The sequence below is a fragment of the Hemiscyllium ocellatum genome, chromosome 35 (genome assembly GCF_020745735.1).
Source record: "Hemiscyllium ocellatum isolate sHemOce1 chromosome 35, sHemOce1.pat.X.cur, whole genome shotgun sequence".
Classification (NCBI taxonomy): Eukaryota; Metazoa; Chordata; class Chondrichthyes; order Orectolobiformes; family Hemiscylliidae; genus Hemiscyllium; species Hemiscyllium ocellatum.
In genome coordinates this window covers 10,242,141-10,256,862 of record NC_083435.1, presented here as the reverse complement: position 1 = coordinate 10,256,862, position 14,722 = coordinate 10,242,141, and the positions used below count along the sequence as shown (strand labels likewise).

Genomic DNA, 14,722 nt, shown 5'->3' with positions numbered 1-14,722 from the left:
GGAGAATCGACATTTTGGGCAAAAGCCCCTCATCAGCAATGAGGCTGTGAGCTGGGGGGTGGGTGGGGGGTAGGGCGACATAAATGGGAGGGGGTGGGGCTGGAAGGAAGGTAGCTAAGAGTGTGATAGGTGGATGGAGGTGGGTAATGGTGATAGGTTAGAGAGGAGGGTGGAGAGGATAGGTGGTAAGGGAGATGGACTGGTGGGACAGGTCATGAGGATGGTGCTGAGATGGAAGTTTGGAACTGGGATAAGGTGGGGGGAGGGGAAATGAGGAAACTAATGAAATCTACATTGATGCCCTGGGGTTGGACGGTCCGGAGGAAGAAGATGAGGGTTCAGTGCTGGAAACTAGGATTCGAATAGATAAGTGCTTGATGATTGGTGTGGAAACGATGGGCTGAAGGGCCTCTTTATGAGCTGTGAAATCTCCTGACTCTATGATCTGATAATGTTGAAGGGGGGGTAAATATTGGCCAGAACAACAGCAAGTAACCCCTTTGGCCTTTCTCAGATTGGAAAGAAGTGACTCACTCGAGAGAAAAGGTAGGGTCCATGGTTTAACATGGGAACTGAAAGACTGTGGAGCTCCCTCACGGCTGCACTGGGAGAGTGTTCCCAGGTAGACAGACCCTTCCTGGATGAATCCTGACATGGGAGATACAGCACCTGAATTTCTCCGAATCCAATTTACTGGCATCACATCCCACACTTTCTGCGTTTACTCCCTTGCTCAGGAGCAGCAGTGTGTCCATTCAGTAAGACGCACTGCAGGTACGTAGAAAGCACCTTCCTCACCTCCTACCTCCACCATCACAGCAGCAGATACATGGGAATCCCATCACTTTCAGGTTTCTCTCCAAACCGCTCACTTTTCCTGCCTGGAAAGACATCGCTGTTCCATCAATCCCACTAGGAGCTCCCTCCCTAAGATCCATGTGGCCCCATGAACTGCTGCGATCAGGAGGGCAGCTCACTACCACCTTCTTGACATCAATAAATTCTGATCTTTACCTGTGGCCAACCCACATTCCAACAAAGATTAAATAGATTCCTCTCTAATATAGGGACCAGCCAATGGGAATCACACCCAAGTCAGAATTTCCAAATCTCCTCACTCAAGATTCTTTCTCCGATTTTTTCAGTCCTGACCTGTTACCCTCTGAGCAAGGTCTCAGCTCCAGTTCTAAAAGGAGATGTTTGGGATCTCACTGATACTCAGTGACCAACTGAGCACTGAGGGAATAGAGTCAGTGCAGGAGCTTTGGCCCAAGCAGAGCACTTTGGAATTCTCTGGCCTCAGGAATCTGTGTGTGCCCGCTGAGTACAAACCTGCAGGATGAGTCAGGAGCTAGGAAGGCAAATACAATGTTGACATTCATCTCGAGAGGATGAGAATAAAACAGCAGGGATGTACTCCTGAGCCTTTAGCAAGCTCTGGTCAGATCACATTGAGGGCATTGTGAGCAATTTTGGGCCCCATACCTTAGGGAGGATGTACTGGCCCTGGAGCGGGTCCAGGGGAGGGTCATGAGAATGATCCCAAGAATGAGGCATGTTTGAGGACTCTGGGACTATACTCAATGGCATTTAGAAGGATGGGGGTACGGGGGTGGGGGGGGATATTATAGAAATTTACAGAATACTGAACGGCCTGGACTGAGCAGATGTTGGGAAGATGATAGGAGACACTAGGATCTGAGGACACTGTCTTAGAGTAAAGGGAAGACCTTTTGGAATGGAGATAAGGAGAAAGTTCTTCAGCCGAAGTGTGGAGAATTTGTGGAATTCATTGTCACAGAAGGCTGTGGAGGCCAGGTCACCGAGGATATTTAAGACAGAGTTAGATAGATTCTTGATTGCCAAGGGGATTAAAGGTTATGTGGAAACATGGGAGAATGGGTTGAGAAACCTAGCAGGCATGATGGAATGGTGGAGCAGACTCGATGGGCTGAATGGTCTAATTTCTGCTCCTCTGTCTTATGGACTAAGTACCATCCCAAAGAGTATGCCAACAAGTCACCAAGAGCAAGGGGGTCACATCCCAGCAGCTGGTCGGCCTGGGGGATCATCACCACTTCAATAAACTTCAGAAAGGTGTCGGGACTGTTATGTTCAGGATCGCTCACCTTTTAGCAACTGCTGCAGGCCATTCAGCCCATCGAAAACATTCAATACCATCACATCTGATCAAACACTTCAAGCTCTCCTTCTACCTTCCCTATCCCCCTGTCCACCAGTGCGCTTCAGAAAATGGTCAAACCTTCCTTCAACAGACTCTAAAACCCAGCCTCCCTCACCCTCCTCTCTCCCCCAGGAGTGACGTTCCCTGTGATAATGGAGGGAAGTGGGTGGGGGCGGCGGCTGGTCCGTGGTGGCTCAGTTAGAAAAAAAAGGACTGTGGGAATAAAAATAAAATTCGACACCCTCCGACAAAAATGCGGTTCAAACTGGTGTGGTGGGGAGTCCATGTACCGTTTCAGAACGCCAATCAGGATTGCTTCCATTGCTGAGGATATTAAGAGTTGTGGTATGAACGCGCGTGGATTGGATTTGGAGCCAATGAAGACACATAGCCATTGGAGGGTGGGTCAGACCTGTGCGGTTGACTAACTATCGGGATGGGTAATGCAGAGGCCCATGCTTGGGGTCGGGGGTGGGGGCACAGAAGCACAACAGGAGAGCCTTGCATTATGGGATGCTCGAGACGTCAAGTGGCTATTCCTCATGCCCCAATCCCCTGAGGATATCTGGGTGGAAATCCTCCCTCCAAAGACCCCTACAATCTCGAGATAAGACAGGACACCACAGGGATTAGAAAAGGCACATCAAATGTATTTCAAAATAACAGAGAAAAAAAAACATACAAAATAACTTCAAAACAAAATTCATCAAGTTAAATCTCTTTAAAATGCAATGGGGGCAGTTTCTGGTATTAGAGATTGATCCTAGCACTCATATACTAGAAAGCAGCAGATATACAAGAGGCTGGCGATCAGAAAACAGCAGCATCCAAAGTCTTGGAGCTTCGGATGTCCCCACCCTCCCCCCTACCCTTTCCAATTCCTTCTCCAACATTTGGTTAACTCTATGATTTGGTGAATAATTTTGGAACCACACAATTTGAAGCCGACGAGTGATAGGCCATACGCTGGTGTTGGGTCTTGTTGTTGGTGGGTTCAAAGGTCAACAGGCCCAGATCCCAGTAGAACATAAACAGAGGTCAAAACATCGTCGGCTTCATGACGACCGCAGTAAAGTCAAAAAGTCCGGGCGGAAGAATTAGCTGCGAGCTTTAGAATTGTCCCCTGGAGGTGGCCCTGTGCCTCACTCCTTCCTGACGGAACTGACAAACTTATAAGGCCTCATCTTCATCTCAGTGAAGGGTATGGAGAACTCGAAGCCTTTCCAGCTATACCAGTTCACACCCTGCAGAAGGGAAAAGGCAGTCAGTCTCAGTGTTCACTCTGAGTGAACAACCAGTCATTATACAGCAAGTCAGGATGTACAAGAGTGTCATAGAGGGGCTGAGGGAGACCGAGAGGGAGTGAGAGAGTCAGAGAGAGAAAGAGAGAGAGAGAAAATCAGTGAGTGAGTGAGAGTCAGTAGGTAAGCGAGAGAGTCAGTGAGAGAGTGAGTCAGTGAGTGAGAGAATCAGTGAATGAGGGAGTCAGTGAATGAGGGAGTCAGTGAAAGAAATTCAGTGAATGAGAGAGATTCAGTGTGAGAGAGAGAGTCAGTGAGAGAGAGAGAGAGAGAGAGACAGTGAGTGAGATAGATTCAATGAGTGAGAGAGATTAAGTGAGTGAGGGATTCAGTGAGAGAGAGAGTCAGTGAGTGAGAAAGATTCAGTGAGAGAGAGAGTTAGTGAGAGAGATTCAGTGAGAGAGAGATTCAGTGAGAGAGAGAGTGTCAGTGAGTGAGTCAATGAGTGAGAGAGTCAATGCGTGAGTCAGTGAGAGAGAGAGAGATTCAGTGAGTGTGAGAGAGAGAGAGAGAGAGAGAGAGAGAGAGAGAGAGAGAGAGTCAATGAGTGAAACAGAATCCGTGAGTGAGAGAGAATCAGGTGGGAGAGAGAATCAGTGAGTGAGAGAGTCAGTCAGTGAGAGAGAGAGTCAGCGAGTGAGTCAGTCAGTGAGTGACAGAGAGTCAGTGAATGAGAGATTCAGTGAGAGAGAGAAAATTAGTGAGTGAGAGTGAGAATCAGTGAGAGAGAATCAGTGAGAGAGAGAGTCAGTAAGTGAGAGAGAGCAAGGGAGTGGGAGAAAGCGAGGGAGTAAGAGAGAGCGAGGGAGTGGGAGAGAAAGCGAGCGAGTGAGAGAGAGCGATGGAGTGAGAGGGAGTGAGAGACAGCGAGGGAGTGAGACAGAGTGAGGGAGTGAAACAGTGAGAGAGAATCAGAGTGAGGGAGTGAGGGAGTGAGGGAGAGCGAGGGAGTGAGAGAGAGTGAGGGAGTGGGAGAGAGCGTGAGGGAGTGAGAGAGAGGGAGTGACAGAGAGCAAGGGATTGAGAAAGACTGAGGGAGTGAGAGAGAGTGAGGGAGAATCAGAGCAAGGGAGTGAGAGAGAGCGAGGGAGTGAGAGAGAGAGCGAGGGAGTGAGAGAGCGCGAATGAGTGAGAGAGTGCGAATGAGTGAGAGAGCGCGAATGAGTGAGAGAGTGAGGGAGTGGGAGAGAGCGAGGGAGGCAGTGGAAGAGTGAGAGACAGTGAGAGAGAGAGTGAGAGAGAGAGTGAGAGAGAGAGTGAGAGAGAGTGAGAGAGTGAGAGAGAGTGAGAGAGAGAGAGTGAGAGAGTGAGAGAGAGTGAGGGAGTGGGAGAGAGTGAGAGAGTGCGAGAGAGTGAGAGAGAGTGAGGGAATGCGATAGAGTGAGGGAGAATCAGAGCAAGGGAGTGAGAGAGAGCGAGGGAGTGAGAGAGAGAGAGAGGGAGCGAGGGAGTAAGAGAGAGCAAATGAGTGAGAGAAAGCGAATGAGTGAGAGAGAGAGAGTGAGGCAGTGGGAGAGTGAGGAGAGTGAGAGAGTGAGAGAGACTGAGGGAGTGGGAGAGAGTGAGGGAGTGGGAGAGAGTGAGGGAGAGTACGGGAGTGAGAGAGTGAGGGAGTGGGAGAGAGCGAGGGAATGGGGGAGAGAGAGTGAGGGAGTGAGAGAGAGGGAGTGACAGAGAGCAAGGGATTGAGAAAGACTGAGGGAGTGAGAGAGAGTGAGGGAGAATCAGAGCAAGGGAGTGAGAGAGAGCGAGGGAGTGAGAGAGAGCGAGGGAGTGAGAGAGAGCGCAAATGAGTGAGAGAGTGCGAATGAGTGAGAGAGCGCGAATGAGTGAGAGAGTGAGGGAGTGGGAGAGAGCGAGGGAGGCAGTGGAAGAGTGAGAGAGAGTGAGAGAGAGAGTGAGAGAGAGAGTGAGAGAGAGAGAGTGAGAGAGTGAGAGAGTGAGAGAGAGTGAGGGAATGCGAGAGAGTGAGGGAGAATAAGAGCAAGGGAGTGAGAGAGAGCGAGGGAGTAAGAGAGAGCAAATGAGTGAGAGAAAGCGAATGAGTGAGAGAGAGAGAGTGAGGCAGTGAGAGAGAGAGTGAGGCAGTGGGAGAGTGAGGAGAGTGAGAGAGTGAGAGAGAGTGAGGGAGTGGGAGAGAGTGAGGGAGTGGGAGAGAGTGAGGGAGTGGGAGAGAGTGAGGGAGTGGGAGAGAGTGAGGGAGTGGGAGAGAGTGAGGGAGAGTACGGGAGTGAGAGAGCGAGGGAGTGAGAGAGCGAGGGAGTGAGAGAGAGTGAGGGAGTGAGAGAGAGTGAGGGAGTGAGAGAGAGTGAGGGAGAATCAGAGTGAGGGAGTGAGAGAGATTGTCAGTGAATGAGTGAGAGAGAGAGAGGGACAATAAGCAAGTGAGTCAGTATCAGGGAGTGAGAATGAGAAACTGAGTGAGTGAGATTGCTTGTGTGCAACAGTGGCCATGTGTGAGAGAGACTGTGAGAGAGAGAGAGTCAGTAAGTGAGAGTCAGAGAGAGTGAGAGTCAGCGGGTGAGAGTGAGAGAACGAGACAGAGAGGCAGAGGGAGAGAGAGAGAGAGAGAGAGAGAGAGAGACGGAGAGTGAGAGGGTGAGTAATGGGGTGGGTACCTGATGGTCCCTGTTGTTTCCATACTCTCCGTTGAGATTGACACGATGACAGTTTTTATACCACCAGCCTCCTCGATAGGAGACAGCACAGTTTGTGAGAGCCTCGTCATTGTCAGCATCGATGGTGGTGAAGTTACTGCCGTGATGATATGCCAAGGAGTTCCCTGTGATAAAACAGCAGCTTCACTGACTGCAGTAGTGACTCAGAGCTCGCTCCTTGTTAAACTGGCTCGTAACTCCAGATAAAACAGAATGCCGCATAAAGGGGGTTGTTAAGATATCAGATACCTGCCTGGCCTGTTGCCTGGTTACCATGGAGACATGGTGGAAAGTCTTCACAAGAGAGCTGGAAGCAGCTGCTTCCGACTGTGTGCACACTTCCCATGTCCCTGATTTTATACAGACAGACAAAGAACAAAGAACAAAGAAAATTTACAGCCCAGGACCTGGCCCTTCGGTCCTCCAAGCCTGAACCAATCCAAATGTACTGTCTAAACCTGTCGCCCAATTCCTCAGCATCTGTATCCCTCTGCTCCCCACCTACTCATGCATCTGTCCAGACGCACCTGATATATGAATCCACCATTTCTGCTTCTCCCACCTCTGCTGGAAAAAGCTTATCTCTATCCACCCTGTCTATACCCTTCATGATTTTGTAGACGTCAATCAGGCCCCCCCCTCAATCTCCTTTTTTCTAATGAAAACAAACATAACCTATTCAACCTGTCTTCATAGTTAGCACCTTCCATACCAGGCAACATCCTCGTAAACCCTCTCTGCTCCCTCTCCAAAGCGTCCACATCCTTTTGGTAATGTGGCGACCAGAACTGTACACAGTATTCTAAACGCCAAACCAATGTCGCGTACAATGTTAACATGACTTGCCAGCTCTTATACTCAATACCCATCCGATGAAGACAAGCATACTATATACCATCTTGACCACTCTACCCACCTGTGCAGCCACCTTCAGGGTGCAATGGACCTGAACTCCCAGATCTCTCTGCCCATCAACTTTTCCCAAGGCTCTTCCATTCATTGTATAATTTGCTCTAGAATTAGTCTTCCCTAAGTGCATCACCTCACATTTGCCTGGATTGAAATCCATCTGCCACTTTTCCATCCAACTCTCCAGTCTATCTATATTCTCCTGTATTCTCTGACAGTCCCTTATGCTTTCTGCTACTCCACCAATCTTCGTGTCATCTGCAAACTTGCTGATCATACCAGCAGTGCCCTCTTCCAGATCATTTATGGATATCACAAGCAACAGTGGCCCCATCACTGACCCCTGTGGAACACTACTGGTCACCTTTTTCCATGTCGAGAAACTCCCTTCAACTTCTACTCTCTGTCTCCTGTTGCTCAATTAGTTCTTTATCCACCTAGCTAGAACATCCTGCACAGCATATGACTTCACTTTCTCCATTAGTTTCCCATGGGGAACCTTATCAAATGCCTTACTAAAGCCCATGTATATGACATCTACAGCCCTTACTTCATCTATGAACTTAGTCACTTCTTCAAGAAACTCTATAAAGTTGGTAAGGCACGATCTCCCCCACACAAAACCATGTTGCCTATCACTGATAGGTCCATTCTTTTCTGAATATAAATAGATCTTATCCCTCAGTACCTTCTCCAGCAACGTTCCCACCACTGACGTCAGACTCACTGGGCTGTAGTTACCTCGAATATCTGTTCTACCCTTTTTGTACAGGGGGACAACATGAGCAACCTTCCAGTCCTCTGGTACCTCACTGGTGCAGGGGATGGGAAGATCTCATTGGGAGACAACCAGTCTCTACACAGGCAGCATCCAAGGAGCAGGGGAATCAACGTTTCAGGCATAAGCCCATATATCCCGTCACAGGCAACTTGGTTACAGTCTCACGCAGTGTCACACAGGCAACATGAGTACAGTCACACACATGGTGTCACAGAGGGAACATGGGTACGGTCACGGTGTCACATAGGCAACGTGGGTACGGTCACACACACAGTGTCACACAGGCAATATAGCTACGGTCACACACATGGTGTCACACAGGCAACATGGGTACGGTCACACACATGGTGTCACACAGGCAACATGGGTACGGTCACACACATGGTGTCACACAGGCAACACGGGTACAGTCGCATACAATGTCACACAGGCAACGTGGGTACGGTCACACAGTTTCACACAAGCAACGTAAGTACAGTCACACACAGTGTTACACAGGGAATATAGGTATGGTCACACAGGCAACACGGCTACAGTCACACACAGTGTCACACAGGCAACATGGGTACAGTCACACACAGTGTTACACAAGCAACATGGGTATTACCTGAATGAGACTGTTACATGGACACTGTCACAGGGCATCACAGACACAGTTACACAGGGAGCCCTGTCTATCTTTGAGCCTCCAGTTATCAGAGTGAGGTATGAAACCGGAAAGGATGGGAAATGGGTGGGTACAGCAGTACGGTGAACTGGGAAAGTTTCTTTTCGTGTGTCTCAGAGCACTCCCTCCTTCCTTCCCTCCCTCACTCACTCACCGGCATTCCCGGAATATTTGCCCACGCTCAGTTTGTATCTCTCAGCTGGGCTCTCCACCAAAAAGTTGTCGTAGATAGCGTAGGCGGATTCCTGACCGTTCCGCAGATCCACACGGAGTTGGTAATTTTGCTGTGCTGTCAGCTGGTGCAGCTTCAGCAACCCTACAGCACAGACAGAGGTTACCGTCACTGACCCATCACTACCCCATCAACTCGATCTCAGGCCCCATTCCTGATCCTCACCACCTCCCACCAACTTCCCCTTCACCCTCCCATTCTCTCTCTCCCCCTCCATCCTCCCATTCTCTCTCTCCCCCCCTCACCCTCCCATTCTCTCTCTCCCCCTCCATCCTCCCATTCTCTCTCTCCCCCCTCACCCTCCCATTCTCTCTCTCCCCCGTCACTCGCCATTCTCTCTCTCACCCTCACTCGCCCATTCTGCCCCCTCAACCTGCCATTCTCTTCCCCCAACCTGCCATTCTCTCCCCCTCACCCTCGCATTCTCTCCCCCTCACCCTCGCATTCTCTCTCCCTCCTCACCCTCCTATTCTCTTCCCCCCTCACCCTCCCATTCTCTCTCTCCCCTCACCCTCCCATTCTCTCTCTCCCCTCACCCTCCTTTTCCCTTTGCTCCCCACCCACCCAAGAGTTCCCCAACCTCACCCTTCTAACCACTCACTCCCACTCAGCTTCCTTCCCTACCCTCCATCCCCTCCCTATCCTCACCTTCCCATCCACTGACCCTTGTCTCCACTCACCGTTCCATTTCCTTCCCATCCCCTCCCCATCCTGTCCTGACCTGCCCAGGTCTACTCACACCCTCCCGGGTTTCACTTCACTCTTGGGCCACTGTCTGTGTGGAGTTTGCACATTCTCCCTGTGTCTGCGTGGGTTTCCTCCGGGTGCTCCAGTTTCCTCCCACAATCCAAAGATGTGCAGGTTAGGTGGATTGGCCATGCTAAATTGCCCGTAGTGTTCAGGGATGTGTAGGTTAGGTGTATTAGCCAGATGAAATCTAGGGTAGTGGAATGGCTCTGGGTGGGTTGCTCTTTGGAGGGTCAGTGTGGACATGTTGGGCCGAAGGGCTTGTTTCCACACTGTAGGGAAATTCTAAAAATTCTAATTCTAATTGTCTCTCCCCCCCCAACCCTCCTCACCCTCCACCCTCCCCCCTCTCTCCCCCATCCTCCTCTCCCTCAACCCTCACCCTCCTGCCCCCAACCTCACCCTTCTCTCACTCCCCCCACCCTCCTCTCCCTACACCCTCCCCCTCCTCCCCCACCCTCACCCTCTCTCCCTCCACCCTGACCCTTCTCCCCCCCCACTCTCACCCTCCCCTCCCTTCCCCCACCCTCCCCCTCCTCCCCTCCCCACCCCCACCCTTCTATCACAAACCTTTGTGGTTCCACCCCCACCCTCACCTCACCACCATGCAACTCCAGCCACTTTCTCCAAACCCCATTCCAACCTCCCCATCCATTCCTGACCCCAGCCAGTGCTCTCCCAGTGCTCTCCCAGTGCTCCCTCTGCTCCTCACCCAGCCAGTGCTCCCCCAGGCCCATACACAGCCAGTGCTCCCCCAGGCCCGTACACAGCCAGTGTTTCCCCTGGCCCATACCCAGCCAGTGCTCACCATGGTCTGATCCATACTCAGCCAGTGCTCCCCCTGGTCTGGTCCGTGCCAAGCCAGTGCTCCCTCTGGCTCGTACCCCAGCCAGTGCTCCCTTTGGTCCGTACGAGTGCTCCCTCTGGCCGGTACCCAGCCAGTGCTCCCCTGGTCCATACCCAGCCAGTGCTCCCCACAGGCCCATACCCAGCCAGTGCTCCCCACAGGCCCATACCCAGCCAGTGCTCCCCACAGGCCATACCCAGCCAGTGCTCCCCCTGGTCTGGTCCGCACCAAGCCAGTGCTCCCTCTAGCCCATACCCAGGCAGCGCTCCCTCTGGCTCGTACCCCAGCCAGTGCTCCCTTCGGTCCGTACGCAGCCAGTGCTCCCTCTGGCCGGTACCCAGCCAATGCTCTCTCTGGCTTCTGCCCAGCCAGTGCTCCCCCTGTTCCGTACACAGCCAATGCTCCCCCGGTCCGTATCCAGCCAGTACTCTCTCTGGTCCATACCCAGACAGTGCTCTCTCTGGTCCATACCCAGACAGTGCTCCCCCTGGTCCGTACCCAGCCAGTGCTCCCTCCTGTCCGTACCCAGCCAATGCTCCCCCGGTCCGTATCCAGCCAGTACTCTCTCTGGTCCATACCCAGACAGTGCTCCCCCTGGTCCGTACCCAGCCAGTGCTCCCCCGGTCCGTACCCAGACAGTGCTCCCTCCTGTCCGTACCCAGCCAGTGCTCTCCCGTGTCCTTACCCAGCCAGCGCTCCCCCCTGTCCTTAAATAGCCAGTACTCACCCTGTCCTTAACCAGCCAGCGCTCCCCCCGTCCTTAACTAGCCAGTACTCACCCTGTCCTTAACCAGCCAGCGCTCCCCCCGTCCTTACCCAGCCAGTGCTCCCCCCGTCCTTACCCAGCCAGTGCTCACCCCTGTCCTTACCCAGCCAGTGCTCACCCCTGTCCTTAACTAGCCAGTGCTCACCCCTGTCCTTACCCAGCCAGTACTCCCCCCTGTCTTTACCCAGCCAGTGCTCACCCTGTCCTTAACCAGCCAGTGCTCACCCCTGTCCTTACCCAGCCAGTGCTCACCCCTGTCCTTACCCAGCCAGTGCTCACCCCTGTCCTTACCCAGCCAGTGCTTCCCCCTGTCCTTACCCAGCCAGTGCTCACCCCTGTCCTTACCCAGCCAGTGCTTCCCCCTGTCCTTACCCAGCCAGTGCTCACCCTGTCCTTAACCAGCCAGTACTCACCCCTGTCCTTACCCAGCCAGTGCTCCCCCCCGTCCTTAACTAGCCAGTGCTCACCCTGTCCTTACCCAGCCAGTACTGCCCCCTGTCCTTACCCAGCCAGTACTCCCCCCTGTCTTTACCCAGCCAGTGCTCACCCTGTCCTTACCCAGCCAGTGCACTCCCCTGGCCCTTACCCAGCCAGCGCTCCCCCTGTCCTTACCCTGCCAGTGGGCTCCCTGGCCCTTACCCAGTTAGTGCTCCCCCCTGTCCTTACCCAGCCAGTGCTCCCCAGCCGGATCTCCGAAGCCTGTCTCGTAGGCCTTCCAGTTCCTGATGAAGTTGGTCTTGCCGTCCATTCTCCTCTGGAAAACCTTCCAGCAGGGAAAGAGGAAAACAGTGATGAATTTCAGACACTACTCTCATACAGCTGTGTGGCTGGAAGGACAATCTCCCAAGCTCACTGTGTGGATTGAGATTGGGATTGGGAATGTTGACAGGGAAGTCTTTAACTCACTGGCATTCCAAACAGTCTGTGTCTAAATTCTGACCCTGTCCCAGCAACTCAAACCCAGGGCTGAGTTTCCCATGTGTAAGTTTCTGGGTGAGATTCACTCAGCCACAATGGCCTGGGTTTACTTTCCCCACACAATCCTCTTTCCTCTGACTGGACCGGTCTAGTGGAAGTAAGTGACAGGAGAAGCAGGAATGCCCTAGGATGCAACATTCCAGAAATACAGAAAGCCCAACCCCACAGGACTTCATTCAAGTCGCTGCACACCAACAGCTGCCCCTTCACTGTGTGGGTCCTGAATATTTAACCTCAGGGCAAGGACAACTTAGGTCCAACAGTACTGGGATTGCAGGGGGCAGGCTGTTAGAGAGGTCAGAGTGTATACGGTGAACAGACAAGGGCTTTTCCATGGGGTGGGGGAGTCCCGAATGAGGGTGCACAGGTTTAAGATGAAGGGGGGGAAGATTTGAAAGGGAACTAAGGGGCAGCTTTTTCACACACAGAGTGGTGCGTGTATGGAATGAGCTGCCAGAGGAAGTGGTGGAGGCTGGTACAATTACAACTTAAAAGGCATCTGGATGGGTATATGAATAGGAAGGGTTTGGAGGGATGTGGGCCAAGTGCTGGCAAACAGGACGAGGTCAGATTGGGATGTCTGGGCAGCATGCATGAGTTGGGCCGAAGGGTCTGTTTCCATGCTGTACATCACTATGACTGACAGAGGAGGTCACACTACCCGAGCCAGCCAGCAGGGACTGAGATAGCTGCCCAGTGTCGCTGTTGTTATCCCAGGGGAAAGCTGAAAACACAACAGCACACAGAGAAAGTCAGATAGTTTCTCCACCTCACAGGAGGGTAAATACTAGCATCCTTTCTGCTCACACCCCTCTCCCCAGGGCCCAGCGCTCTCTCCCTCCCTCTCTCTCTCAGCACACACACACACACCTCTCCCTAGGGCCCAGCACTCTCTCCCTCTCTCAGCACACACACACACAATCCCCTCCCCAGGGCCCAGCACTCTCTCCCTCTCTCTCTCACTCTGCCAGCACACACACCTCTCCCCAGGGCGCAGCATTCTCTTCCCTCTCTCTCTCTCAGCACACACACATACACCTCTCTCCAGGGCCCAGCACTCTCTCCCTCTCTCTCACTCTGCCAGCACACACACCTCTCCCTAGGGCCCAGCACTCTCCCTCTCAGCGCACACACACACCTCTCCCCAGGGCCCAGCACTCTCTCCCTTCTCTCACTCTGCCAGCACACACACCTCTCCCTAGGGCCCAGGCACTCTCACCAATATGTGCATCACCTCACACAGTGGCTCGGACCCCCATCCTGGGGATTATGCCCCCACTCCCCCACACCCCTCTCCTTACGAGCCAGCCCCCGCCATCGGTCTCCATGTCACAGTACGCTCTGATGGGTTTGTCTTTGCTCCCGTTCAGGTAGAGGGTGACGATGCTGGACTCTGTTCTCCCATTGCTACGTTCCTCTCCGCAGTCCTTCGGGAATGGGATGTGTGCACCAACTACCAAACAGAATCAGAGCAGAGGGAGAGAGTGTGAGGGAAGATCCCAGTATGGACACCAGTTCTCCCTTCCAACATCACCATCCCACTCACCAACTCAAACCTGCTCTCAAGGCGTGAGGGATGTACCGATCGCTGGGTGAGGGATGTACCGATCGCTGAGGGAGGGATGTATCGATTGCTGGGTGAGGGATGTACCGATCGCTGGGTGAGGGATGTACCGATCGCTGGGTGAGGGATGTATCGATTGCTGGGTGAGGGATGTACCGATCGCTGGATGAGGGATGCATTGATCATGGGTGAGGGATGTATTGATCACTGTCAGGTTGGGTGTTTGGGGATGGGAGGGGCAGGTCGGTGGGTGTTTGGGGATGGGTGGGTCAGGTCATTGGGGGTTTGGGAATGGGTGGGTCAGGTTGGTGGGCATTTGGGGATGGGTGTTGCCGTTCGGTGGGGGTTTGGGGATGGGTGAGGCAGGTCGGTGTGTTTGGGGATGGGTGGGTCAGGTCAGTGGGGTTTGGGGATGGGTGTTGCAGTTCGGTGGGGGTTTGGGGATGGGTGGGTCAGGTCAGTGGGTCAGGTCGGTTTGGGTTTGGAGATGGGTGGGGCAGGTCCCTGGGGTTTGGGGATGGGTGGGGCAGGTCCCTGGGGTTTGGGGATGGGTGGGTCAGGTCAGTGGGGTTTGGGGATGGGTGGGTCAGGTCGGTGAGGTTTGGGAATGGGTGGGTCAAGTCGGTGGGGGTTTGGGGATGGGTGGGGCAGGTCGGTGGGGTTTGGGGATGGGTGGGGCAGGTCGGTGGAGGTTTGCAGATGGATTGGTCAGGTCGGTGGGTGTTTGGGGATGGGTGGGTCAGGTCGGTGTAGGTTTGGGGATGGGTGGGTCAGGTCGGTGGGGTTTTGGGATGGGTGAGACAGGTTGGTGGGTGTTTGGGGATGGGTGGGTCAGGTCGGTGGTTGTTTAGGGAAGGGAGGGTCAGGTTGGTGGGTGTTTGGGGGTGGGTGGGTCATGTCAGTGTGGGTTTGGGGATGGGTGGGTCATGTCAGTGTGGTTTTGGGGATGTGTGGGTCAGGTCAGTGAGGGTTTGGGGTATGGGTGAGGCAAGTCGGTGGGTGTTTGGGGATGGGTGTTGCAGTTCGGTGGGGGTTTGGGGATGGGTGGGTCAGGTCAGTGGGTCAGGTCGGTTTGGGTTTGGAGATGG

The 14,722-nt window shown here is 53.3% G+C and overlaps 1 protein-coding gene across 1 annotated transcript in view; it reads right to left on the bottom strand.

Moving 5' to 3' along the window:
- Positions 1 to 2,814: 2,814 nt before the first annotated feature.
- The window catches only part of LOC132832949 (tenascin-X-like), a 171,531-nt gene continuing 159,623 nt past the window's right edge, over positions 2,815 to 14,722 (bottom strand). The window contains exons 71-75 of the mRNA XM_060851197.1: positions 13,372 to 13,523; positions 11,759 to 11,855; positions 8,655 to 8,816; positions 6,105 to 6,268; positions 2,815 to 3,429 (exon numbers count right to left, since the gene is read on the bottom strand). Of these exons, the coding sequence (XP_060707180.1) occupies positions 3,328 to 3,429; positions 6,105 to 6,268; positions 8,655 to 8,816; positions 11,759 to 11,855; positions 13,372 to 13,523 (677 nt within the window). The 3' untranslated portion in view covers positions 2,815 to 3,327. The remainder of the gene's footprint in view (positions 3,430 to 6,104; positions 6,269 to 8,654; positions 8,817 to 11,758; positions 11,856 to 13,371; positions 13,524 to 14,722) is intronic.